The sequence below is a fragment of the Rhinolophus ferrumequinum genome, chromosome 12 (genome assembly GCF_004115265.2).
Source record: "Rhinolophus ferrumequinum isolate MPI-CBG mRhiFer1 chromosome 12, mRhiFer1_v1.p, whole genome shotgun sequence".
In the NCBI taxonomy this organism is placed as follows: domain Eukaryota; kingdom Metazoa; phylum Chordata; class Mammalia; order Chiroptera; family Rhinolophidae; genus Rhinolophus; species Rhinolophus ferrumequinum.
Genome location: NC_046295.1, coordinates 82,927,855 through 82,953,284, shown reverse-complemented (window position 1 = coordinate 82,953,284; position 25,430 = coordinate 82,927,855). Strand labels below are relative to the sequence as shown.

Sequence of the window (25,430 nt, the reverse complement as noted above, 5' to 3'; positions counted from 1 at the left end):
ATGAAGTGCCTCGTGCTTGCCCTGAGTGTGGCCCTCGTGTGTGGTACCCAGGCCATCTTTGTCCCCCGGACCGTCCCGGAGGACCTGGACGTCCAGAAGGTATGGGGACAGAGGATGCTTTGCCGGGGGACGGCTGCGGTGGGTGGTGAGCTGCAGGTGGACGGGAAGCTGGGGCCTCAGAACACAGAGGGGCCTGTGATGTCAGGGGTCTGCGAGAGGTCGCTGGGGCGGCCGTAACAAAGCACCGCAGATGGGCGGCTTACACAACACACAGGGCTTGTTCCTCCCGCAACCCCTCTCCTGGATTTGCAGACCGCCTGTCTGTCTCCCTGTGTCCCCCGTGGTCTTTCTCTGCACCCATCTGTGTCTTCAATGTCTCTTGTACGATCCCCAGTCCTACTGGGTTCGTGTCCGAGCTAGAGACCTCCTTCTACCTTAATCACTTCTTTAAAGAACCATCTCCAAATAGTCATGTTCCGAGCTGCTGGTCGTCAGATTTTCAACATACGAATTTGATGGGACACAACTCAGCCCCTAACAAGGCCCCGGGCTCCCCGACCTTTTCTTATCTCCAACCACATGTCTCCAAGGTCCAAACACTCCCCACTCACTTGTGCAGATGGGCTCCTCAAGGTCCTTCTTTGGGCTCTGATGGGGGTGGCCAGAGCACTGCTCAGCTCAGCAGAGGAGGGGTCCCAGGGCTGGCCCAGGCAAGGGTCGGGGCGCCCTGAGAACCCCCCCGCCCCAGCTTGTGCGTCCCCCCAGGTGGCTGGGACGTGGCACTCCATGGCCATGGCGGCCAGTGACATCTCCTTGCTTAACACTGAACGCGCCCCTCTGAGAGTGTTCGTGAAGGAGCTGAGACCGACCCCCGAGAACAACCTGGAGATTGTCCTGCAGAGATGGTGGGTGTCCCGGGCTGAGGGCCAGGGGGACAGGTCCAGGATGGGTGGGCGGGAGGGCTCCTGATGGGACCCGGCTCTCCTGTGGGCAGCATGGTGCCCCAGGGGTGGCAGCGGGGCTGGGAGGTTCCGGGTCCCCTCGGAGCCCCACCCAGGGCTCTGGCTCCACAGACTGACCAACCCGGGCAGCCCCGGGGTTGGTGTGGGGAGAGGCCCGTGTGGAGGTCACTGGTGAGCCACGGCCCTGTCTGCCCCTGGAGCGGGTGTGGGGGGCGGAGATGAGGACTCAACTCCAGGATGCCTGCAGAACGCAGGTCAGTGCTCCTGACCACGGCCGAGGGCGCACCCCGCCCGTTTTCTCTGGCTCCATCTGACCTCTCGTGGCCCTGTCCAACCCGCTCGCCTATGGCTATGAGAGGTTGCAGTGGTGCAACCTGGGCCAGTGACCAGCCCCGGGGGCCCAGACACCCTGTCTCCTGGGACCCCTCCTGGAGACGGTGGCTCTGCTCGCCCCTTGGTTTGTCTTTGTCACAGCAGAATCTTCACAGGTGGCTCATAGAGACCAATGTCTTCCAGGGAGGATGGCAGCTGTGCCGAGAAGAAGATCTTGGCAGAGAAAACCGAGGTCCCTGCCGAGTTCAAGATCAGCTGTACGTGCTGGCTCTGGGCCGATGTCCCCCGGGCTCTGGGGATGGTGAAGGTGCTGGCGCTGTCCCAACACCAGCTTTCACTGCCCTTCTCCTCCCACCTTCGGGGACCATGGACCGGTCCCTGCTGGGCTGGCCTCACTCCCCGAGGTGCCGAGGCCACGTGTGTGCCCTGTCTCTAGAGAGGGCGGGTCGTGGTCCCTCACCTGAGCTCAGGGGCACCTGTGCATGCCCATACTCTGTGCTGTCCTCCCAGGCCCCCTATGTGGAGCTGGGAGCCACTGCCCGTTCCCCCAGTGGCCAGGGCACCCCAGCCAGCAGCGTAGGTTGCTCCATCTCCCAGACTTGGGGTTCATCCGCTCCTCTGCTCATTCCTCACTAAATTCAAGACGAGAAAGGCCACGGATGGGGGAGTTTCCACCAGGGACGTCCCCCCACCGGCAACCTGGGCCAAGTCCCGCTTTCCCCTCCCTCGGCCGCCTGTCCAGATTGACTGTGATCTGCGTCTACATAATGCCCACTGACTGACGCTGGGCAGCTGCCCAGAGTGCCAGGGGCTCCAGCGGCATCTGCCCGCAGTGGGGTCCAGACACTGGCCTGACCTCAGAAGCCGCTCGGGAGTCTGCCGTGCAGCCGGTGGTGCCGGAGCTGCAGTTGGGTCAGCCCCATCTCACTCCCTGTCCCCCCGACGTGACCGTGCCTCAGAACGGTCCTCTCCTCCCTCACTGGGCGGTGCCCAGTCTCACCTGAGATCAGCATGGAAACCCCATTTCTTAACCGCTCTGGGTCCCGGGACAGGGGGGTGGGGATGGGACATCTTGGATTGAGTCCCAGAGGTGATGGACACTCAGGCGGGGATCACAGTTCACAGCGAGAGCCCACAGGAGGGGACAGCCATGCAGGAGCTGGTCCCCACCCAGTCCTCGCCAGGTGGCCGAGCAGCCGGAGCTGACCAGCACTCCTCCTGCTGGACAGAAGAGCCCAGACTTAGCCCGTCCCGTTGGTCTTCCTTCCAGACCTGGACGAGAACAAGCTGCACGTGCTGGACACTGACTACGAGAACTACATGTTCCTGTGCATGGAGAACGCCGCTGCCCCAGGGCAGGGCCTGGCCTGCCAGTACCTGGGTATGTGCCCTGACGGCGGGGTCCTCACTGTGGTGAGTGGGCGGGCAGGTGGCACAGGGGCCATGCGTCCCGAGGTGCGGGGCCCAGGGTCCCGTGGGTTGGGGCTGGTTGGGTGCTGGCACTGTGGGTGGCTGACGAGGGACAGACAGGCAGACTGAAGGGGCAGGTAGGTGGAGAATACCTGTGACGGGTTTGACAATCTCGACGTAGCTGATGAGTCACTACAGACCCTAAAGTCTTTGCTTACGGAGAGTTTCAATCATTTCACCAAAGAAGTCAGCTACAGAAATGTCCTTAGAATGTCCTGAGAACAGACATAAGGTGACATCCTCACGGTCACAGAAGCGGTGCCATTGGGCATTCCCAGGGCTCCCGAGTTGACCACAGGCATTGGGTTTTGAAGATGCCCCCTGGTCCATAAAGCAGCCAGTTGGGCCGTGGGTCCTTCTCCTCCTGTGACCATGCGGACCCCTCAGTGCTGCCCTGGGAGGAGGAGGGGCAGTGGGCGAGGGGCGGGGATGCAGGGACGTGCAGGGCAGGTGGCCTGAGCCCTGGAGACCACCTCTGGGAAGCTGGGCCAGGCCCAGGTCTGCAGACCTCAGGACGTCCACGAGTCCTTCCTGCATTGACTCCCAGGGTAGGTCCCTGGGCTCCTTAGCTGTGGTCAAAGCCCCCGCAGTCCAGGCACTGACCCACTGTCCCTTCCAGCCAGAACCCTGACGGCCGACGAGGGCGTCATGGAGCAGTTCCACACAGCCCTGAAGCCTCTGCCCGTGCACATCTGGCTCCGCTTCACCCCGACCCAGGCGGAAGGTGACCCCTGGGCCCCACGTCAGGGTGGCTCCGCATCAGAGTGCCCTGGGCGCTGGGAATGGGGGTCTCCCCTTTCCGCCAGATCTCCCAGGAAGCAGTGGGAGGTGGGGGTGCAGAGCCGCTGAGGTGGGGTCCCCCAGCAGAACCCCTGGGCCCGGGGTCTGTCGTGGCCGACCTGTGACCTCCCTATATTCCCTCCCCCCGCAGAGAGATGCCTTGTCTAGGTGAGCTCCAGCGGACTGCCTCCTGGGTAACGTGCCGGTCCTGCCCCCACGTCCTGTGCCCGCGCGTGGGGTCAGTGGCGCCCCCGAATCCCTTCCGTCGGGCCCTGCTCCCCCTTGGGACACTGCTGGACATCACTCCTCCTGGGACCCTGGCACCTCTGGCCCAGTCTGGGATGTGCTGCTCTGAGCTGATCCCCTTCAGCAATAAAGAAATACCCAGTGATCCTGGCTGCTGAGTCTTTCCTGGCAGGGGGTGTGGGATGGAGCTGGTGAGCGGCTCTAGGGGATGAGGGGGCCGGGTCTCCCGCACTGGGTCCCCCAGGGCCAGGGGAGAGCAGTGATCCTCCCATGTGAGTCACACAAGTCTAGTAGCCCAGCTCAGAACATGCAGCCCACACCCCTGTGCCCGCTGTCTTGCCCATTCTACCTTGCCTCTCGCTGGGGCTCACTGCTAAGACACTCAGTCACTGGACCCTCCCAGGGCTGACGAAGGCCCTGTGGTGCGTCACCTGAGATCCCAGAACACACCCTGGCTGCCCGCAGGGACCAGACTTGGTGAGGGCTGTAAGTGGCCGCTCTGCAGCCTGGCTGGTAGTGGGAGACGCTGCCAGGAGCTGGTCTGTCCCCTTCAACCTCTTTCCCATGTCATGGGTGTTGGTGGATCCCAGAAAGGCAAGGCCAGACAGCACTTCACCCTGGGATACAGGTGGTGCTCGGATGGCCAGAAAGGCTGACCTGTGTGTGTGGCTGACAGTCCCCAGGGCTCCCAGGGCCATTGGAAGGAGCACACAGTGAGCTGACTGCCTCCTTAGGGTGTGTGTAGTCTTCACTCCCCACCGTAAGACAGTGGGAAGTGAGGATGGAAGCGAGTGGTCCTCTCCGTTCTGGCTCTGGAGGATGGATGGATGCCCCAGGAGGAGCACAGGTGGGGCTGGAGACCTGTGTGACGAGCAGACACGCCTCGTGCCCTCCTCTCGCCTCCCATGGGTTCCCAGGACTGACGTGCAATGTGGCTAAACTGCCCCGACAGCTTCCAGCCGCTGACACACTACACGCCCTTTAGACACAGGCAGGCAGCATCATTCCTGTGGGAACGACTCTGGAACTTTCAGTGTGTCTGGAAGGGTCAGCTGGGGTGGGTTGGGCGGTGCATCAACCCACCGGAGGGTACATGTGAAGAAGGGGTGTGGGCTTCCCGGGCTTTCCTCCCTCTGGGCCCCCGAGGTCATGGCCCTGCAGAGAGGGCCACTCCTGCTGCTCACCCTCAGCCTGGGCCTGGCCAGTGCCCAGAAGACTCTAGAAGAAGTGCCGGTGCAGCCAGGCTTTGATGCCCAGAAGGTAACCGTGGTGCTCGGGTCCCAGACTCAGCCCTGGGACGAGGACCTGGGTACACGTGTCACCTGGAGTCTGTGCTTGGGGGTAGCAGGCAGGACACAAAGGGCAAGAGGCCAGTGAGGGGTGAGGGGCATTTCAGGCCCAGGCACAGCCTCCCTGGATGCTCCTCGGGCTGGCTGTCCTGCCCAGCCCCAGGCAGGAGGCGGCTGTCTTCTTCCTGCACAACCCCCACTGGCTCTGGGCAAGGAGGGACCCGCCTGCCCTCACCCATCACCGTGGGGAGTGCGGGGGTGTGAGGGGGTGCCTAGGAGCCAAGCTGGAGGCTCTGGGCGCCACACAGCACAGGACCCTCCCCCACTCCTCCACCTGCACCCCTGCAGGTGGAGGGGCGCTGGCTGACCATCCAGCTGGCCACCAGCGACACACTCCTGGTCTCCCCAGAAGACCCCTTGAGGCTCGCTCTCCATTCCATTCGGACCTGGAACAGGGACCTGGAGTTTGTCTTGTTCTGGACGTAAGCACGGCCCCTGCAGGTCCTGGCAGGTGTTCATGCTCAGGGCCCCCCAAGAGACAGTGACCAGGGGTTAGAACCAGAGGGACCCATGGCACGGAGCTGGGGCTGGAGACGCTGCCCTGAGAGGTCTGAGGCTCCAAAGCTTTAGGACAAAGGGCCTGTGGGAAGACCCTCCCCCAGCTGGGTCCTTCCTGCCCATCAGCTGGGGGTCCTGGTGGGGCTGTGCTGAACTCAGTGACACTGAGAACAGCTTGTAAACACAGCCCCGGAGACCGTCAGGGCCACATCCTACTGATGCTTGGCCAGAGACACCAGAGTCTGTCAGCACACAGCCCACTCCCCACCCACCCCAGATGGAAAACTAAGGATCCCAGGGTGGGGGGCATGGGGTGGGGCCAAAAGGCGTGGTCTGTGCGTGTAGCCCAGCTGATTGGGGACACCAGGACAAGGTCCCCCACCCCGAGACCTGCAGCTCTGAGCCAAAGACAGACTGGGTCCAGCCCCTTCTGGGAGGTTTGGCTGTATCCCAGAAACGAGAAAGCCCCGTTCCTCACTCCAGCCCCTCCCCACCCCCACGGGCCCACTGTGCTCTCCCAGCTGGGTGACCCTCCAGAGCCCAGAGAGCCGAGAGCCTCAGGCAGACACAGGGGACCTCAGCGGGGAGCAGAGTCTGAACTGGCACCAGCCGGGAGGCCGGGGGGCCAGGGAAAGGCAAGAGGGCGACCATGTGTAAGCTCCTTTCTCTTTTTTCAGAGGAAAGGGGGTGTGCAAAGGACTCAATGTCACCGTCCACCCAACTGGGCCCCACGGCCAGTACCAGGGCTTCTGTGAGTAGCCCAGCTCTCTGGCCGGCGTCCCATGCTGGTGGTGGGGGGCAGGGGAAGCTCAATGCCCAAACAGCCCTGGGGGAAGTATTGGTGCGGGAAGCAGATGTCCTCCCTCCCAGGGTCTGGGCCTGAGGGGCGGAGGACAGAGGCACCACTGTCACCGCCTGGGGTCTGTCCCCACAGTCGAGGGAGGTGGCCGCATGTTCGTCCGCTTCGTCAGCACTGACTACAGCAGCCTCATTCTTTATGTCCGGTTCGAGGACGGCGGTGAGGTCACCAGCCTGTGGGCGCTGCTAGGTAGGTGGTGGCTGACCCTAACGCTGGACACTCCCCACGTCTGCCCAAGACACATGTTTAGTGCCTGTTGTTCTGAGGGTGCGAGTGCCAGCCTGACCTGCTCAGAGCTGCACCACCACGCCCCTCCGCCCAGCACCCGCCGTTCACACACTTACCCACCCACAGGTGCTCGCCTCATCCCTACCTCGTCCCCGCCGTGTGCTGGGCGTGTCCTGGGAGCTTGGATTTTCCGTGGATAGATCAGAAACAGCCCTCCCTGTCTTCCATGGGGGGAGGCAGCCCCTTCCATGATGAACCACATAAGTCCCTGCGTCACAGCGGGAAGCAGTGGGGAGCACATTGTCCCGAAGACTAGACAGATGTGAGAGGGGGGTTGGGGGCCACAGCACCAGGGTTCCGGTAGACTGAGAAGGATAGGGGTGCGGTGAGGGTAGGGGTGCCGTGTCACACAGGCAGCAGGCCCTGCATGTGAAGTGAGGACCTTCTGGGGGTCCTTGCCCGAGGGGATAGGGCCTCACTTGCCCCTTCCAGGAGCGCTGAGCCCACTCTGCTTCTGGAGAACCCAAGGCAGGCCAGGGGGCTGCTGGGTAGCGGGCTTGGGCCTGGCAGGGAGCCAGGAGCAGGGGACACGCCTGAGAAAAGCCTCTGGCTTCTCAGCTTCCTCACCAGCAGCCCCTCTGATTTCAGCCAGAAGAGTGCTCAGGGACCCCAAGTGGCTGGGGAGATACCAGGGGTACGTCAGGGAATTCCAGCTGCAGGAAGCCCCAGTCTTCAACCTGGATGGTAAGCACTGCCCAATGCCTCTCCCCTGTGGGCAGGCTGGCGGGCTGGGTCCGGAGCCCCCACTAGCCATAACCACAGGGCCAGAGCATGTAAAGACACGGCCAGCCTCTGTGGGGCAGCCGGTATAGTCAGGCCTGTGCCAGGCACCTCAGCTGCCAGCGCTCACAGAGACCTTGTCACGTGGTGATGTGCACACAAATGTGTCTCCATTCTATGCTGTGGACTCTGAGGCTCAGAAAGGTTCAGAAACAAGGTCAAGGTCACACAACCGGGAAGAGGAGCTGGCGGGCACTGGCCTCCCCCTTGTAGCCCCGCCCCTGGGCGTCATTCAGTCGATCAACAAACACACAAGCCAGGCCATTCTGGGAGCTCAGGATATAGTTCGAACAAGACAGGCACATTCTCCAGCCCATGTGCAGGTTCCATGGGGACACTAGTTCCGTCATTAATTTGTTAGGGACAAGTGCTGAGGTCGTGGGTGGGAGACCATGCTGTGCTTTGGACAGGACAAGAGACCAGGGGCAAGGCCAGGGAGGCTGCCTGGAGGATGGAACCATGTGGGCTTGTGGCAGGAGCACTGGGAGGCCAAGAGAGGGTCTTGGTGGGTCATCGAGAGGCACAGGCTGCCACTAGGGGTGCTGGTTCCCAGTGAGGGACGGTGGTTGTGTGCTGCGTTTAATTTCAAAATGAATGGACAAAGGCCTTAGAATCCCCTTGTTCTCTTCCCTCCACAGCCCGGTGCTCCCCACCCGCAGCCTATGCCAGGGCCGGTTCCTGAGTCTTCCTGCCGGGGGCCCCCCTGCCACGCGGCCCTCGCTTCCCTGCCTGCTCCCTCCCTCCCACTCACCCAGGTATCTTCCCACCCCCTCTGCTACCCAAGGACATCCTTCCAGACTGGCCATGCCCACCCTCTCTTTGTCCCTTTCCTTGCCTCTCCCTCACTGGGTTACCAGGTCCTGCCAGCCAAAAACTAAGAGGCCCACGGCCTCCCCCAGCCTGGGCATGGACCTGAGAACACTGTGGGTGGTGACGAGGGGGCAGGTGGCCTGGAGCTCCCAGCCACAGTGGGCACAGCATTACAGTCCAGCAGATGGAGCCACATGAAGTGTCCTTCAGGGAAGGTGACCCTGCGAGCGGCTGGGCTGGCATCCTCTGACCTGCCTCCACCTGGGTCCTGCTCTGGGGCAGTCCCCGCCCTGGTCACAGGGGCGTTAAGTGACCACAGAGCCAGCACTTGCTCCCCAGAAGAGCCAGGTAAACAACAGGTGAGCTGAGACAGGCCACCGCCCTCTCCTGAGTGTCAGGGCCCTATGAGGGTAGTGCCTGGATGGAAGGCGCCCACCTCTGTCAGGTGAGCCAGGGGCCACCCACCAGCCGGGCAGGCTCTTAGGAATCTGGGTCGGCGGCCTCGATACTATGTCTGGAAATGCCAGGGAGACAGGTATGACCAGTACCTGTCCCAGAAACGCCTCAGCAAGGCGGCTTCCACCACAGCCAGTCGTCAGCATGATGGTGAGAACCAATTGGCCACCTGTGTGGGGTCCGTCTGTGGCTCACACAAAAGCTGGTGCTGAACAGGTGTGCAAAGCGTGCAGCTTCCTACGAATCAGCAAACCCAAGAGGGAAAGTGGGACGGACACATCATCGTCTCAGAGCACATGCTTAGACGCTGAGCAAGAAATCTGCAGAATTTCTGCGGGGAACTTTTTTAAATCCTTACTCTGGGTCATGGAAAAAAATGACTTGAATAAATAGATATGAGATATTCCTGTGTGGTCAACATCGTAAATATTTACCAATCCTCAAATTAACCTGTACATTTCAAGCACTTTAGTCAGTAATCCTTCGGGATATTTCCCCCAAACTGTGAACATGAATCTAAAATTCACATGAAGGGATAAAAGTTTTGAAATGTTTTAGAAGAGTCATGCAAATTGATCAACCATTGTCCACAACTGACATCGGACTACAGTGACTAAAATTGTGTGGCCTTAGCTCAGGGGACAGAAAGAAAGATCAGTGAAACCGGTTACAAACTCAAGAAGTGAACACAAGCCAGTATAATAACTTAATATGTTATACAAATGGCCCATCTTCAAAAACATTATTTATTCCACACTAGTGTTGAAGGAAATGGCTGAGATACTTGGAGGAAAAAAATAAGGCTAGATATCTAACTTGGCACGTTATCTTAAAATTAATTCCTGATGAATTCTGAATCAAAAGAAACAGTGAAAGTTCTACAATACCTGTAAGTTGGGGATGGGAGGGAAACACTGTGGATGTAAAAACCAAGGGAAAAGATGGTCATTTTGAGATCTTCAACTTTGGTACGTCAAAAACATCCTCAACAAAGTGAACATACAAGCGGCAACTTGAAATTAATGTTTTCGACAAATGTGACGGTGTTCATATCACATCTGTGAGTATGTACAGTACCTTTTCACTAATGTTGTTGACAGGCTACGTGAACTGACGTCTGACAGCACCCACTTACCATCGGCCAACTGCCACAGTCGAGGGTAAGTGCCTGGGCATCTCACCAAGGCCGTATGGAAACCACCCTGAACGGAACGTTACTCGATGACCGGCTATATGTCCAAGCTCACCGGAGGACGAAAAGGAACACTTAGCAAAATGAACCCCACAGGTCATTCGCGCAGACACACATCAAAGGCTGATAAAGGTAGTTTAAAAGAAAGTTTGACCTCATAAGGAATCCAAGGAAAGAGATGCTATTTTTGCTTATTTAATGGGCAAAGTAAAAATTTCAAAAAGAAATAAAAACAAAATCCCCCCTCAGTCAGTGTCCGCTGAGTGGGGACGCGTGCTCTTGCTAGGAGGGGCAGGAGCTGGAACAGACGCGCCGGATGGCCTGGAAACAGACCTGTTCTTGGACCTGGGAACTGTAGAATTCATGGAACTTACCTGTTCCATGAACAGGTAAGAACTTACCTGTTCTCCGTCCCAAGATCACCTTTCATATCGATCCCATGCTTTTTTTAAGGTAAAATTTCAGAACTGCTCTCAACAAGTGTCAGCCTTATCCATAAATTGTCAGGAAAAAATAGTTTCTGTTTGTTTCAGTGCAGCACTGGAATCAAGTCGCCTCCTCTCTTCAGGCCCAACCTGAGGTCACCGTGGACATAGGGCTTGTGGCTAAGCGGACATCTGTTTTCTCTGTGTTAAGACCTTTGTAGGTCTTTTTAAATGTCAAGAGTTACTCTGTGACACACCAAAATGAAGGAGTCACAGAAACGGCATCGTAGTTCAGTCAGAGGAGACTCTGCGAGACAAAGCTGCACCCTGACAAGTACCCAAAAATAAGACCTAGCTGGACCATCAGCTCTAAGGCGTCTTCTGGAGCAAAAATTAATATAAGACTCGATCTTATTTTAATATAAGACCGGGTCTTATTTTAATATAAGACCAGGTCTCATTTTACTATAAGACCGGGTCTTATCTAACATGATATAATATAAGACCAGGTCTTATATTAATTTTTGCTTGAAAAGACGCATTAGAGCTGATGGTCCGGCTAGGTCTTATTTTCGAGGAAACACAGTACAAGCTCTAAGAAGGTCTTTGTGGTGATCGTACCAGGAGAGGGGGTGGTGACATCACACGAATGAAAGGGACAGCAGGTCTCAGCATAAACCAGGGGGTAGCAAGTTCTCGGCCCCAGCTTCTGTCCCATGAAATCATTGCCAACGTTCCTTAACATTTTAGTGTCTTAGCTGCCATGACCGTGGGATGCTGCTCACTGCACGTCTGCCTGGGCCGCCATGGCAAAGCACCGCAGACGGGCAGCTGAAACCACAGGTCCACGTCCCACATGTGGAGGCTGGGCGTCCGAGGGCCAGGTGTGGGCAGGGCTGGGTGCTGCCACAGCCCCTCCCCTGGGCCTGTAGACGGCCGTTTCCTTCCTGTGTCCTCACAGCTTCCCTCTGTGCGTGCCTGTGTCCTCATCTCCTCTTATATGGTCAGCAGTCCTAGGGTCAGGGCCCACCCTAGTGACCTCATTCCACCTTAATCACCTATAAAGACCCCATCTCCTAATACAGCCACATTCTGAGGTCCTGGGGGTGAGGCTTCCACCTATGAATTTGAGGGGACACAATTCAGGCCACACACTTACTAAACTGTTTTTCATGTCATAAAAGAGGGCTAAGAAGAGCACTCACTGTGACCTTGGGCCTTCCAGCCCTCACACGGACTCTGTATCCTTTTTCTCTCATGAACCTCCACGGCGCTCCGGGCTACCCACGTCCTCGTCACTTCTGAACTTGCAAAAGAAATGCCACCAACAGCCTCCCCTCTCCTGCCATGCCACGGGCCACTTGAGGGAGGGCATAGGTCTGTTTTGAACTGTTTCCATTCCTCATGGCACCTGCAGGGGGCCTCACCACAGGGCTCAGTACACATCTCTCCTTAAGAAAAAAGACACATAAATGCCTAGAGCTTTAACAAACTGGAGAGCTCTCCTCGTAACAATAAAAGACATGGCTGCCCATGTCCGGCCACACTGCACAGTGAGGCTTTGAGAGGATTAGACTCAGCAATAAATACCCCAAATCTGAGGAACGCACTCGTATTTCATGTGCGAGACTTGATGAACCCTGCTTTCGTTCACCTACACTCCTTTTCCCTTTGGTATATGTATTTGTTTGTTCGTTCGTTCGTTGTTGTTGTTGTTGTTTTTTTTTTTCTGAGCGAGAGTCTTCCTCCGTTAAAATAATTCATTTTGTGCGTCCAGAATTATTTCCAGGCTACCTACAACATACAGACACTAACGTCACTATGTATGAAACATTAACTAGTCATCCTTTTATTCTTTGTCGGGCATTGGCCACATTGGATGGTTCAGCAGCGCAAGAAGAAGTTTCCCCTGGACCGAGGCAAGCTTTCCTGCGTGAGGACCCGGAAGTCTTGCGTGGTCCTGTGCTGCATGGCCCCCGGGGGGGAGGGGCCGCGCGGTTACAGCGCCCCCCTTGTGCGCCGCAGCACCTTGACTGACCGAACCTGCCGGGGCGGGAGGAACGCGGCGTCCCAGCTGTATTCCGGCGACAGCAGCCGCGCGGGCTTGTGCAGGAAAAAATACTTGTTCAGGTGGCTTTCATAGGTGCTGTTCAGCCCATTTTTGGTGTCATGTGTCACTCCTTTCAGATAGTCTTTGATGAGGTTTAAAACCTGCAGGGGCGTGCCACCGACAAGCTCACCGTCATAAAAGAAGTCCCCCTGTCCAAACGGGATGCAGGCTGCAGATCGGGGCCGCCTCTCATAGGGAGCATTTTCGGTGTCTCTGAAGTACCACCAGGCATGGAGCTGGGCCACGGAGGTGCCCAGGGTCTCCACGCCAAAGTCGCCCTGGAAGACCTGCTCCACTGTCATGCTGAACAGGAAATCAACCTCGTCCTGGATGTGGCTGACAATGTGCTCACCTAAGCTCGTCATGCGCACGAGGTCGCGGTTGTGCCACCTGCTGTCCTTGTCAATGGTCAGCACCTGGAACGTCCGAAGAGGGTCCGGCTGCAGGTCTGGCATTCCATATGGGTCCTCCATCATGACGTAGAAGACAACCCGGTATCCCGCCATAAAGTGCTTGTTTGCGGACCGTAAGAACAGCTCCAGGTACTGGTCCACGGTCCTGCAAAACACACCCACGTGGGACCCTCTGACTGTCCCAAATGGTTTCCGGGGAACATGCGTCATTATGCGTGTTGTCTGACACACGATGCTGAGGGGTACAGGGGACTGGGGGCCTGAGGAAAGCTTTTGAAGTTTTGGAACAACTGTTGGACAGAGAGAGAGAACTACTGTGTTTCCCCGAAAATAAGACCTAGCCGGACCATCAGCTCTAATGCATCTTTTAATAAGACCAGGTCTGTGGGGACAGAGCCCCAAAAAGCAGTTTCCAGGCCTCACATAGAAAGGTGCTGGCTCAGGTAGTAAATGGTCGTCGACTGTGATCAAATGGCCATCAGCTGTGGCTAGTTGGCCGTCAGCTGTAACCAGTGAGCCATTGGCCACTAATATAACTGCCGTGGCTAGGCTAGCAGAAAAAGGGGAGCTAGCAAGAAGATGGTGGCTGAGTCTGCAAGCAGCGCAGTGAGGGTTGAGAATTGTGTTGCTCCTGGTTCCTGTGTCTCCAACCCAGCCGCCAGTGAGAGTATAGTGGTGTGACTCCCCTACCTATGGCTCCGTGGGTGTTCCTTTTTGGCCTCACCATGTCCTGCGTTCTTATGTGGGGAGCAGGAGCTGAGACCCAGCAGGCCGCCCCGCGTGACACATGGCGCAGCAAGCAGGGTCCCCTGCACGACAGATGGCGCAGCGAGCAGGGTACAGTGCCGGCCAAAGCTCTCCGAAGTGCAGTGAAGCAATTTGTGCGTGAGTCTGAGGAAGACCAGGAGGAACAGCTGCCGGAGAGCTGGACCCCGTGGAGGGGTGGGAAGACGTGGACGGTTCCCCAACCAGCAGAGGCCGGAGAAAGCGAAGGTTGTTGCGGCCCTGTGGGCTGGGAAGTTCTTGCTGAGACAGCCCGGATGCAGGACTAGGGGTCCCAGGAGGAAAGGCTTGCTGAGTCCTCTGTGGGAGCTGAGGGTGAGGTCAAGGTCATCCCTCACCCTCAGGACAGCCCTGGCAAATGACTATGGACTATGGGGAATTGCCTTCCATCCCTAATTTAATGGACCGCTTGACTGTTTGGGAACATACCACCATGTAGTGGAACTGGCGGATGTTTGCTTTTGTGTCTTGACCGGCCACCATTGAGAATATGTAAGCACCTTGACTGTGAGCCGCTGTTGTTCCAGCACGGTACCCTGAGAGGCTCAGAGAGAGTGGCAGTACCCTGAGAGCCCTGGCTATGTCCAGGAAGTCTGGCTGAGCCCAGAGAGAGTGGCAGTGCCCTGAGAGCCCTGGCTGAGTCCAGGAAGTCTGGCTGTGCCCAGAGAGAGTGGCAGTGCCCTGAGAGCCCTGGCTGAGCCCAGGAAGTCTGGCTGTGCCCAGAGAGAGTGGCAGTGCCCTGAGAGCCCTGGCTGTGTCCAGGAAGTCTGGCTGTGTCCAGAGAGAGTGGCAGTGCCCTGAGAGCCCTGGCTGAGCCCAGGAAGTCTGGCTGTGCCCAGAGAGAGTGGCAGTGCCCTGAGAGGCCCTCACTGTGCCCGGGGAGACTAGTGGTACCCTAAGAAGCCCAGGAAGTCTGGCTGTGCCCAGAAGTACTGGTGGTGCCCTGAGAAACCCTGGCTGTGACCAGAGAGCCTGGCTGTGTCCAGGAAATAGCATTCACCTCCAGGCTCCTCGCACAGGGCCCCTTGCGGAAGACACTTGTCGCGTAGATTGTGAGGTGAGAGCCTGTAGGGGTGGAGTGTGGGGACAGAGCCCCAAAAAGCAGTTTCCAGGCTCTCGGCCTCACATAGAAAGGTGCTGGCTCAGGTAGTAAATGGCTGTCGACTGTGATCAAATGGCCATCAGCTGTGGCTAGTTGGCCGTCAGCTGTAACCAGTGAGCCATTGGGCACTAATATAACTGCCATGGCTAGGCTAGCAGAAAAAGGGGGAGCTAGCAAGAAGATGGTGGCTGAGTCTGCAAGCGGCACAGTGAGGGTTGGGAATTGTGTTGCTCCTGGTTCCTGTGTCTCCAATCCAGCTGCCAGTGAGAGTATAGTGGTATGACTCCCCTACCTATGGCTCTGTGGGTGTTCCTGTTTGGCCTCACCATGTCCTGTGTTCTTATGTGGGGAGTGGGACCAGAGACCCCGCCTGACACCCCGCATGACAAGGTCTTATATTAATTTTTGCTCCAAAAGATGCATTAGAGCTGATGGTCTGGCTAGGTCTTATTTTCAGGGAAACACGGTAGTGCCAAATGGATGTTAGTAAAAAGATACAACCCAGCTAAGGATGCGGAAACATCCAGGTCACACGTCAAGCACGGGGCAACCAGCAGCAGTGGTCCTGGGTGACATGAGCAGCGTTTCAGAGGCAGGAGGACCGTGGTGCTCACTGCATTTCTCCCAAACCAAAAAGTGCAGAGGTAGCCCTACCTGCCCACAGCAAAGACTGCCAAGCCCACGGTGAGGTTCCGCTCTCTGTAACGGCTCCACAGGGCCTGTCTATTGAAAGTGCCTTCCCATATGACAGGCGCACGCCAGTCCGTGGTCGCTATGACGTCAGGGCGTTTTCTGTCGAGCAAACAAGGAACAAGTGACACTGGCCCTGCCGCGGCTGTGACCACAGCACAGGCTGCCCGAGTCACAGGCACCTGCAGAGCCCGTGCCACGTGCCTGGCACTGTGTTTGAGGGCCCTGTGCACCACTCACTAGTACAGTCTTTGTCCTCCATGTGGGGAAACTGAGGCACAGACTGGTCGAGTGACTTGCCCAATACCACAGAGCTAACCAGAGCAAGTCAGGGTGGGAGACACGGCCAGTTCCTGCTTCCTTTTGAGCCCAGGGCCGACCTGCCTCTTGAGCCCAGGGCCGACCTGCCTCTTGAGCCCAGGGCTTACCGTCTTTGAGGTCTCACTGCAGCTTAAACGTAGGCTCAGTCAGAGCATCCTCGGGTTCCTGCCTGCAGCTAGCACTGTGGGCACAGGAGCAATGCCACCCTGTGTGTCCTGTGTTTGTCCCTCCTCCTTTTCCCTTATCTCCTCCTCCTTTCCTAAAAGATATAGAAGGTGCTTTTATTTTTTTAGTTTCCCCTCATGCTTGAAGTCCCTCTGCACCATCCATCAGACATGAAAAGGTCACTTCAAAAAGGGAGAGAGACAGCCGATTGGCTTTCAATAACAAAATAAAAATAGCATTTAAGATACGCAAAGCTGGCTCATCAGAAAAGCATTCGGGGCAACCTACCATATCAAGGAGCCACAGAACAAGTCGGGTGCCCATATCAACTGACACAGAAAAAAAGCATCATACAAAGTCCAACACGTGTTCATGATAAAAAAGAAAAACTCTCCAAAACACTGGCCTAGAGGAGAATTACCTTCACTTGATAAAGAGCATCTACAAAGATCCTGCCGCTGACGTCACACTCAGGGGTGACAGCCTGACTGCTTCCTCCCTAAGTCTGGGAACAAGGCCACGATACCACTCACCAGAGGAAGAGGTTCTAGCCACTGCAACAAGGCAAGAAAGGCAAGAAAAGCATCAGGCGGGAAAGGAAAAATGACACTTCCCCTATGTGCAGATGACTTGATTGTCTACACAGAAAATCCTAAGGAATCTACAAAAAATCTCCTAGAACTAATAAGTGGGTTGTGGGGACAGAGCCCCAAAAAGCAGTTTCTAGGCTCTCGGCCTCACATAGAAAGATGCTGGCTCAGGTAGTAAATGGCCGTCGACTGTGATCAAATGGCCATCAGCTGTGGCTAGTTGGCCGTCAGCTGTAACCAGTGAGCCATTGGGCACTAATATAACTGCTGTGGCTAGGCTAGCAGAAAAAGGGGGCTAGCAAGGAGATGGTGGCTGAGTCTGCAAGCGGCACAGTGAGGGTTGAGAATTGTGTGGCTCCTGTTTCCTGTGTCTCCAACCCAGCTGCCAGCGAGAGTATAGTGGTGTGACTCCCCTACCTATGGCTCCGTGGGTGTTCCTGTTTGGCCTCACCATGTCCTGTGTTCTTATGTGGGGAGTGGGACCAGAGACCCTGCCTGACATCCCACGTGACACATGGCGAAGTCGGCAGGATCCCCTGCACGACAGGGTTCAGCAAGGTTACAGGACACAAGATCAGCACATACACAAGTTCATCTGATTTCTACGTACTAATGGACGTGCCGGAATGGAATGCTATTTACGGTTGCTCCCAGAAAATAAAACACTTTGATAAACCCCTCTGCCATTAGCAGTAGCTCTCCATACCCGCCCCCATCCCCACACAGCCCCCGGCAACCACTCATCTACTTCCTGTCTCTGCAGAGTTGCCGGTCCTGGAAATACCGGATAAATGGAACCATACCACTGTGGACTTTTATGTCTGGCTTCTTCCACTTTATATGGACTTTCTTATCCATTCATCCATTGATGGACATTTCGGTTGTTTACATTTTTTGTCTATTATAATACTGCTATGAACGTTTGTAAACACATTTTTTAACACATCTGTGAACACGTTTTTAATTCTCTTGGGTAGGTACCTAGAGGTGGGATTTCTGGGTCATATTGTAATTCCATGGTTAACTTTTTGAGGCCAAGCTGTCTTCTATATTTCTACATTCCTGCCAGCAGTTTGTAAGAGTTTAAATTTCTCCACCTTCTCTTCAATACTTTTTGTGGTCTAACATTTTCATTCTCATCATCTGACAACATTTACACACCTTAGGTGTGAAGTGGCATCCCATTATGACCTAGATCTGCATCACCATGACGACAGGATCTTTTCAAGTGCTTATGGACCATCTGTGTGTGTTCTCTGGAGACCCATCTATATGGATCCTTTGCCCATTTTTAATCGCTATTTGTCATTTCAATTTAAGAGTTCTTTATATATTCTGGATACTAGACCCTTATCGGGTATATGGTTTGCCAGTATTTTTCCCATTCTCTGGGTTGTCTTTTCACTGTCTTGATAGTGCCCTTTGATTCACAAAATGTTTTAATTTAAAAATGAAATCCATTTAATCCATTTTTTTCTTTTGTTGTGTTTTTGGTTTATCAGGCTAAGGAAGTTCTTTTCCCTTCCTACTTTGTTGAACGTGCATATTGTGAAGGGATGTTGGATTCTGTCAAATAATTGTTCTGCATATATTGAGATGATGGTGTGGTTTTGTTTTTCATTCCATTTCCACTAATGTAATCTGTTACATGATTGATTTTCATCTGTTGGGACATCCTTGCATTCCTGGGATAAATCCCACTAGTTTGTGGTGTACAATCCTTTTCATGTGTTACTGGATTTGGTTTTCTAGTATTTTGTTGAAATTTTTTTTAAAATTAAAGTTTATTGGGGTGACAATTGTTAGTAAAGTTACATAGATTTCAGGTGTACAATTCTGTATTACATCATCTATAAATCCCATTGTGTGTTCACCACCCAGAGTCAGTTCTCCTTCCATCACCATATATTTGGCATTTTGTTGAAATTTTTTGCGTCTATATTGGGGATACAATTAACATCTTAATTTATAACAATCTGGATCAATTAATACCAACTTAATTTCAATAGTTTACAGACTTTAATCCTATATATCTCTATTTCCTCTCTTCTGTGCTGTTGTCAGACTAATCACACCTTTATACACTCTGTATAAACTCTGCCACCAACACAGATTTATAATTGTTTCTTTATGCAGCTGTGTTTTCAATCAGATAGGAGACAATTGCAAACGAAAATATGTGTAATCTGTCTTTTATATTTACCTATGTAGTTACCTTTACTGATGTCTTGTATTTCTTGACATGGATTCAAGCTACTGTTCGCTGTCCTACCATTTCAGCCTAAAGAACTCCCTTTAATATTTCTTGTACAGCAATTCTGTTAATGATACATTTTCTTAGTTTTTGCTTTTCTGGGAATGTCTGAATTTCTTCTTTTTTTTAAGGATAGTTTTTCTGGATAGAGAATTCTTATTTGACAGCTTTTTTTCTTTTAGCACTTTACATATGTCATCCCATTGCCTTCTAGTCTCCATGGATCTGATTAAAAATCTTGTTAATCTTATTGGATCACTTCTCTTCTGCTGCTTTCAAGATCCTTTCTTTGTCTTTGGTTTTTGTTAATTTATGATCCACCTAGTAGTGGATCTCTTTGAGTTTGTACTATCTGGACTTTGTTGAGCTTCTTAGATTATTGATTCTTCCCTCCCCATTCCCCCACCCCCGCTGAAATCTACTGTTGAACTCGTCTAGCAAATTTATTTCAGTTATTGCACTTTTTAACTCCACAATTTCTATTTGGTTATATTTTACGATTTCTATACTTTGTTGATATTCTTTCTTTGGCAAGACATTGTCCTCATACTTTCCTTTAGTTCTTTGAACATATTTAAAAGAGCTGATTTAAAGTCTTTGTCTAGTATGAAAAAGGAATTCACAGAAGATTAAATACAAATGAATGATAAACATATTAAAATATGCTCAAATGTAATAATAATTACATAAATGCACATTGCATTGGGATATTTTAACTAGCAGTTTTGCCAAGAATAAGAGAGTTAATGATACTTTAGTTTATCCGTTGTAGATAAGAAAAGAAAATGGTATGATTGTTAAAGGAAAAATTCTATCAAACCTCCATCAAAATGTTAAATATCTGCCTTCCTTGATTTTATAACTCTGTTTTGGGAATTTATCCAACAGATAAAGCCACGTGACAGTGTAAAAATATATACGTACCAGGTTAGTCACTAAAACATCACTTGCAAAAGCCCCAAACAGTCTAAACAATCTAAAACCAATAGGGAATGAGCTGAATAAATTACATATATAACCATCAAGTGGAATACTCCGTGATTATCACAAAAGCACCTCCCCACCCCGGGAGCTGGTACCAAAATCCAGAGGGGTCGTTCCTGACATTTTCAAGCTGCCGCTCAAGAGATTTTGTCTTTCACTGAATGAACAGGAAGGGTAAACCATGTGGAGTTTGTCCATATTAACAGCCTTGAAAATTAAAACCCCAACTGCTGGGCACCTCCCAGCACAGTTAAAATTTGGTGATTGGGGGGAAAAAACCCTATCATTCCAAATTGAGTTCTACTGTGCGTGTCTGTGTGAGCAGACATTTTGCTCTTACCTAGGATTAAACCAGTCTGAGAGCCCAGGTTCTTCTACTTGGTAGTTCCTGAGTGTGAAGGGAAAAACGAATTATCACATAATTCATTTGTTCAACAAATCCTTGCTGAGCCCCGTGTTGGGGATGGTGCATTTGGTGCTGGTTCTGCTGCTATGAACATACAGCCCAGACCTGCCCTGATAGCAGAGCTGATAGCAGAGGAGCCAGAAATCATCCCGGCAGGCGGTGCTAACAGGAGACAGGGCTTCTGGGAGTGCAAGTGGCACGTTCGCCCCAAAGCATCTTGGAGAGGAGACAGCTCACCTGGGTCAGGAAAGAACAGGTGGTCAGGAAAGGGTGTAGGGTGAGGAGGTGATGGCTAGAAAGGCAAGAAAATTAGAGAATGCATATCCACACAAAATGCAGATTTAATTCACTCACTCATTCATCACGCACGAGTGGTTTTGTTATGTGTTGACGTGAAGGGGTTGGAGTAGGAGTCCCATGTCTTTAATTTTCATTAAAATCTGTGATTCATCTAGTTTTTTTTTTTAAAGATTTTTATTGGGGAAGGGGAACAGGATTTTATTGGGGAACAGTGTGTACTTCCAGGACTTTTTTCCTAGTCACGTTGTTGTCCTTTCAATCTTAGTTATGGAAGGTGCCATTCAGCTTCAAGTTGTTGTCCTTTCAGTCTTAGTTGTGGAGGGCGCAGCTCAGCTCCAGGTCCAGTTGCCATTGCTAGTTGCAGGGGGCACAGCCCACCATCCCTTGCGGGAGTCGAACTGGCAAGCTTGTGGTTGAGAGGACACGCTCCAACAAACTGAGCCATCCAGGAGCTCAGAGGCAGCTCAGCTCAAGGTGCCGTGTTCAATCTTAGTTGCAGAGGGCGCTGCCCACCATGCCTTGTGGGACTCGAGGAGTTGAACCGGCAACCTTATGGTTGAGAGCCCACTGGCCCATGTGGGACTCGAACCGGCAGCCTTCAGAGTTAGGAGCATGGAGCTCCAACCGCCTGAGCCACCAGGCCGGCCCCATCTAGGGTTTTATTGTGCTTTTAATTATTCAATCACCAACCTTTTAGGCAATGAATTTCCTTCCATAACCCTGGTGTATTTTGTCAACACGAGAAATAACTCTGGGAGGGCGTCCCGTTGTGACATTACCAGAGGCGTCCTTGGTCACAGAGACGTCATTATTGCGTTCCCCAGGACAACACTGTCAAAGCCCAGGCCAAATGTCACTAAAAACATGAAGTGACAAAGAAGAAACTTACAAAAAAGTTGTCCTTCTTTTAGAATGTTGGTGTTGTGGACTCCTGGGGTCTGACAGAATGATGGATGAGTGGAACACGGTTGGCTGAAGGAGGGTCCTGACCTAAGGAGGGACACTTGAACTACTGGCAGAGGCAGCCTGGTCCTGGGCAAGCAGGGGAGGCAGGCCATTGAGGCCGGAGGGGGACTGTTACCACGGGCTCCTGTGCCGTCCACGTCCTGAGCCCAAACCACATTCTCACATGTCCAGCTGCTTCCAATGCAGGCCCGACAAGCATCAGTTCAGCCGCTACACATGAAAGTGAGCCCCACGTCCGCTCACCACACAGACAAACCCGGTCTCTGCTGCTCTTCGGGGTCTCACAGACGCCCTCCCAGCTGCTGGTGACCAACCAGACAGGCAGCGCCCTCCCCAATCCCCTTCAGGGTGGGGAGCACTGTTTCCAGAAGGGCTGCTGTTCAATAAAGCTGGTGCAATACTGCCATCTCGTGTTTTGTGCCTTCCCTGCTCCACACACACGTGTGCTCACAGTACATACATGTAACCGACACACAGATATGCACACCTCTAGACTGCTTCTGAACCGACAGGCAGGAAGCCAACACTGGGGGTCTTTGGGGGTTTCCGTCTTTGCTTTTCTGGTTCCGTCACCATTGGAACCGCTTGGCTGCTACAGTGTTGCTCTCCAGCTTGTGGGATCTTTATCCACAGATTCTTGCTGGCAGACATGCAGGTCTGCCAGACACCACACGGGCTCCGGTTCAATGTGGGTTTAAGATAAGCAACGAGAGAGGTTTTAGTGCAAGTGTGTCCCAATGGTGCCTGCCAGAAAGGGTTCACCGTTGATCAGAAATTCAGTCATAACTCGGCATCCTGTAGTTTTAGTACCTAAATTTGTCAGCCCTAAAGAGTCAGTAAACAACACTCTTTAATAAATGAAAAAATTATTTAAGTTTTGAATTTGAACAAGGCCTATTGCAATTTTAATCACAAAAATTCTAGAATTCAGATCCATTTATTTTAACCAAATAATTATTGAGCACCTATTACGTGCCAGGGGGGATTGACAGTTGTGGGCACATGCCAGAGTCCCGCCGTGGACGAGTGGACGAGCGTGGGGGCCAGAGCCCCCTTCCTGCCGAGGAGGGCACGTGGGTCACTGTTGTCACCGCAGCGCCGCTCTGAGTACTGCTGCACCTGGCCACAACCCCTTTCCTTCGGGTGAGATGCCACAGGAAGAGATGCAAAATGGTACAGGGTACCAAAGCAGTGGGCTAACTTTTTCTTCTTTGGTTTTGCATATTCATTTATTTTACTGTATTTCTCCTTCCTTTTTAAACACACTTTATTTTTAGAGAATTTTTACAGAAAAAGAACAAACACAAAAAACAAAACCTGTGAAGATAGCACCTGGCAGGCCCTGAGCCCATCACTTGTCACCAAAAAACCTGGACGACACTGATGGTTACGCAGCAGCACTCAGGTCCGCCCTGCCAGCCCCTCCAGCTTTCCCCTCGTGCACTCTCGCTTTTCCAGGGTCCCACCCGGGACCCACATGACGCTTCATTGCTGCTGCTCAGACGGCACTCGGCAAATAATCACTGAATGTTTAAAATGGAAAGAGTCAACATGCACGTGCTTTGTCCCACAGACAGGAGGTATACGCCTGACCAATTTCAAGAGTGTTGTTAGTATCTGTGGACCAGACTCATTTAGATCACGTCTGCCAGTCGCTACCGGTCATGGATATTTTACTCTTACCTGAAATAGCGTTCAACGCACAGGACAAACAAGGCCAGAAGCAGCAGCTTTCTCGTAGAATTCATTCTGTCCTGGAGGGAAAGAAGAAAAGTCAATTTCAAGTAGTACCACGTTACCCCTCAGCCATCTTCAGCAGCGGATTCGTTTACAGACCGGGGGTGCCATCTGAAGTGGCTGCTTCCCAAAGGCTCAGCTCAGGGGCCAGGGAACCCCTATTCTGCTGGAATGCCCTCCGGGTGCCGCCTGGCCCTCTGGGGGCTGAGCACACACAGCCTGTGACACTCCTGTCACTTATGAAAGTCCACCCTGTTGCATAAAAGGAATACGTTCCATCTCTCCCTGCTCAGCTGGGAAAGAAAAGGAGGTCATGCCGAGGGTGTCCTGAGCGGGAGGGTGTGATCTGCCCCCAACGCCCACGTTTGACAGTTTCTTCTTCACAGAGGTGGTAATGTGGGTCATTCATCCATGACTGCGGTTTTCTGAACACACATGGGCTCTCGAGGTAGGTGCCTGTGCACGGGGACTGAAGCCTGATCAGAGGCGTGACGCTGTGACATGGCCCCGGCCGCTGTGTGGGGCGTTCTCATGGGCTCCTGTCCACAGGTCTGCAGGGACCAGGCCACTGGGGGTGCTGGAGCACAATGAGGCTCCCGACGCTTCATCCCTGGCACTTGTGTGACCAACAAGCCCTTCCGATCGGTGCCGACCCGTTGGGCAGCCACTGGACACGTGACCACAGGGCGCAGGGAACGTGGCTGGTCTGACTTAAGAGGAGCTATGAGTGCACCAGACACATCGGGTTTGAAGACAAAAGTCGGAAGAAAGAACTTAAATGTCTCATCGGTAATTTTATATTTATCGTATAAAACGATAATAGTCTCGAGCCACTGAACTAAACACAAACACATTACGGAAGTTAACTCGCATGCATCTTTTCACCTTTGGTTACGTGGCTACTAGAAAACTGGACATTGCAGATGCAGCTCGCGTTATGTTTCTACTGGATGGTTCTTAGACTCCACCATCAGGCCTGCTCCCTCTGGCTGGCCCCCTGGTGACCCCACAATGCAGTCGAAGCAATGCCGTATGGACAGGGTAGGACAGGGTGACACCATCCAGACCTCCCACATCCCCTCTGACGGGTGGCTTTACCTTGGTTAGGGTGACATGAGACGCCCAAAGATGTCCTGTGAGGACAGGTGTTTTCCAAGCGTTCTGTCTTTGGGTCTTTGTGAAATCACGGGCCACTGTTCTCAGCTCTCCTGGCGGCTGAGCCCCGGGTGGCTGGTGATGTCAGCAGGTCTTTTGATGACACAAGTGTTGGCAAGTCCGTCACAATGATGCACCTGCCACCGGGGGCTTCTTGCGGTTGCCAGACGACGGCCTCGGTCCTGTTGGAAAAATTCAGGGGCATTTGTAAATGCTCCTGTGTTTTTTATTTCCTCTGCTGTCCTCCTTGCTCCCTGGTGGCTGACCCTTGCCCACAGGGACAGGCTGGCACAGGCTGTGCTCATGCATATGGCTGAGGGCTGGTGCTGCGGCCCTCTCTTCCGTCCCCCGTCCCCCAGGCAACGTCCAAGTCACCCCAGGAGGGCAAAGCCCTTCTCATGCTTCTAAGCGCCCATCTTTCTGACTATAGGAACAACACGTCTCATGTTGAGACCCGCCAGATGCATGAAGCACAGTGCCTGGTAACACGTGTCATCTGCCATCCTGAGGTACCATCTTGAGTGGTGACACTGACATGTACCTTCAGTGGAATGAGCTCACACCTCCCTCCAACGTCTCCGCAGAGGCCTCAGCACTGCAGCCGCTGGGAGACCCCTCGGAGCAAGTGGCAAAGGCTGCCCGGCTGCCGCTCCCACTCGGGGGCCAAGGGAACAAGCCATAGGGTGAAGCGATCTTGGCTTTCCCTCTGCTCCCGCTCTGAGGGGCTTCACTGCCACCAGGATGCTATTTTGGGTCCATAGGATGGACTGGCTCCTAAAGCCGGTGACACGCAAAGACTGCAAAGAAGCAATTCACCAAAGAAAAATTCAAATGACCGATAAAGATATGCATGCGTGCTTCAGCCTCCGAGCACAGAAATTGTAATTAAAGCAGTAAGGCTGGCTATTTTTCAACCATCACATTGGCAAAAATTCAGGAAAACTCAATAATTTCCAGTATTCAAAATTAGCAACATGAGCTTCTTTGTGCCAGAAACTCCAGTTTG

The 25,430-nt window shown here is 53.4% G+C and overlaps 3 protein-coding genes across 3 annotated transcripts; 2 read left to right on the top strand and 1 right to left on the bottom strand.

Annotated features, from left to right (window-relative positions):
• Positions 1–3,949, top strand: LOC117031597 (beta-lactoglobulin-1-like). The gene is made up of 7 exons (XM_033122069.1): positions 1–99; positions 766–905; positions 1,479–1,552; positions 2,566–2,676; positions 3,385–3,489; positions 3,572–3,593; positions 3,697–3,949. The coding sequence occupies exons 1-7, from the start codon at positions 1–3 to the stop codon at positions 3,947–3,949; spliced, it is 804 nt and encodes a 267-aa protein (XP_032977960.1).
• Positions 3,950–4,823: 874 nt separating this feature from the next.
• Positions 4,824–8,691, top strand: LOC117032471 (lipocalin). The gene is made up of 6 exons (XM_033124027.1): positions 4,824–5,051; positions 5,429–5,562; positions 6,316–6,389; positions 6,573–6,686; positions 7,374–7,469; positions 8,204–8,691. The coding sequence occupies exons 1-6, from the start codon at positions 4,941–4,943 to the stop codon at positions 8,245–8,247; spliced, it is 573 nt and encodes a 190-aa protein (XP_032979918.1). The 5' UTR covers positions 4,824–4,940; the 3' UTR covers positions 8,248–8,691.
• Positions 8,692–12,446: 3,755 nt separating this feature from the next.
• On the bottom strand, positions 12,447–24,489 carry GLT6D1 (glycosyltransferase 6 domain containing 1). Its single transcript, XM_033122068.1, has 5 exons — positions 24,368–24,489; positions 23,216–23,286; positions 20,201–20,248; positions 15,511–15,648; positions 12,447–13,116 (listed from the first exon to the last, which is right to left on the bottom strand). The coding sequence occupies exons 2-5, from the start codon at positions 23,278–23,280 to the stop codon at positions 12,447–12,449; spliced, it is 921 nt and encodes a 306-aa protein (XP_032977959.1). The 5' UTR covers positions 23,281–23,286; positions 24,368–24,489.
• Positions 24,490–25,430: the final 941 nt, after the last annotated feature.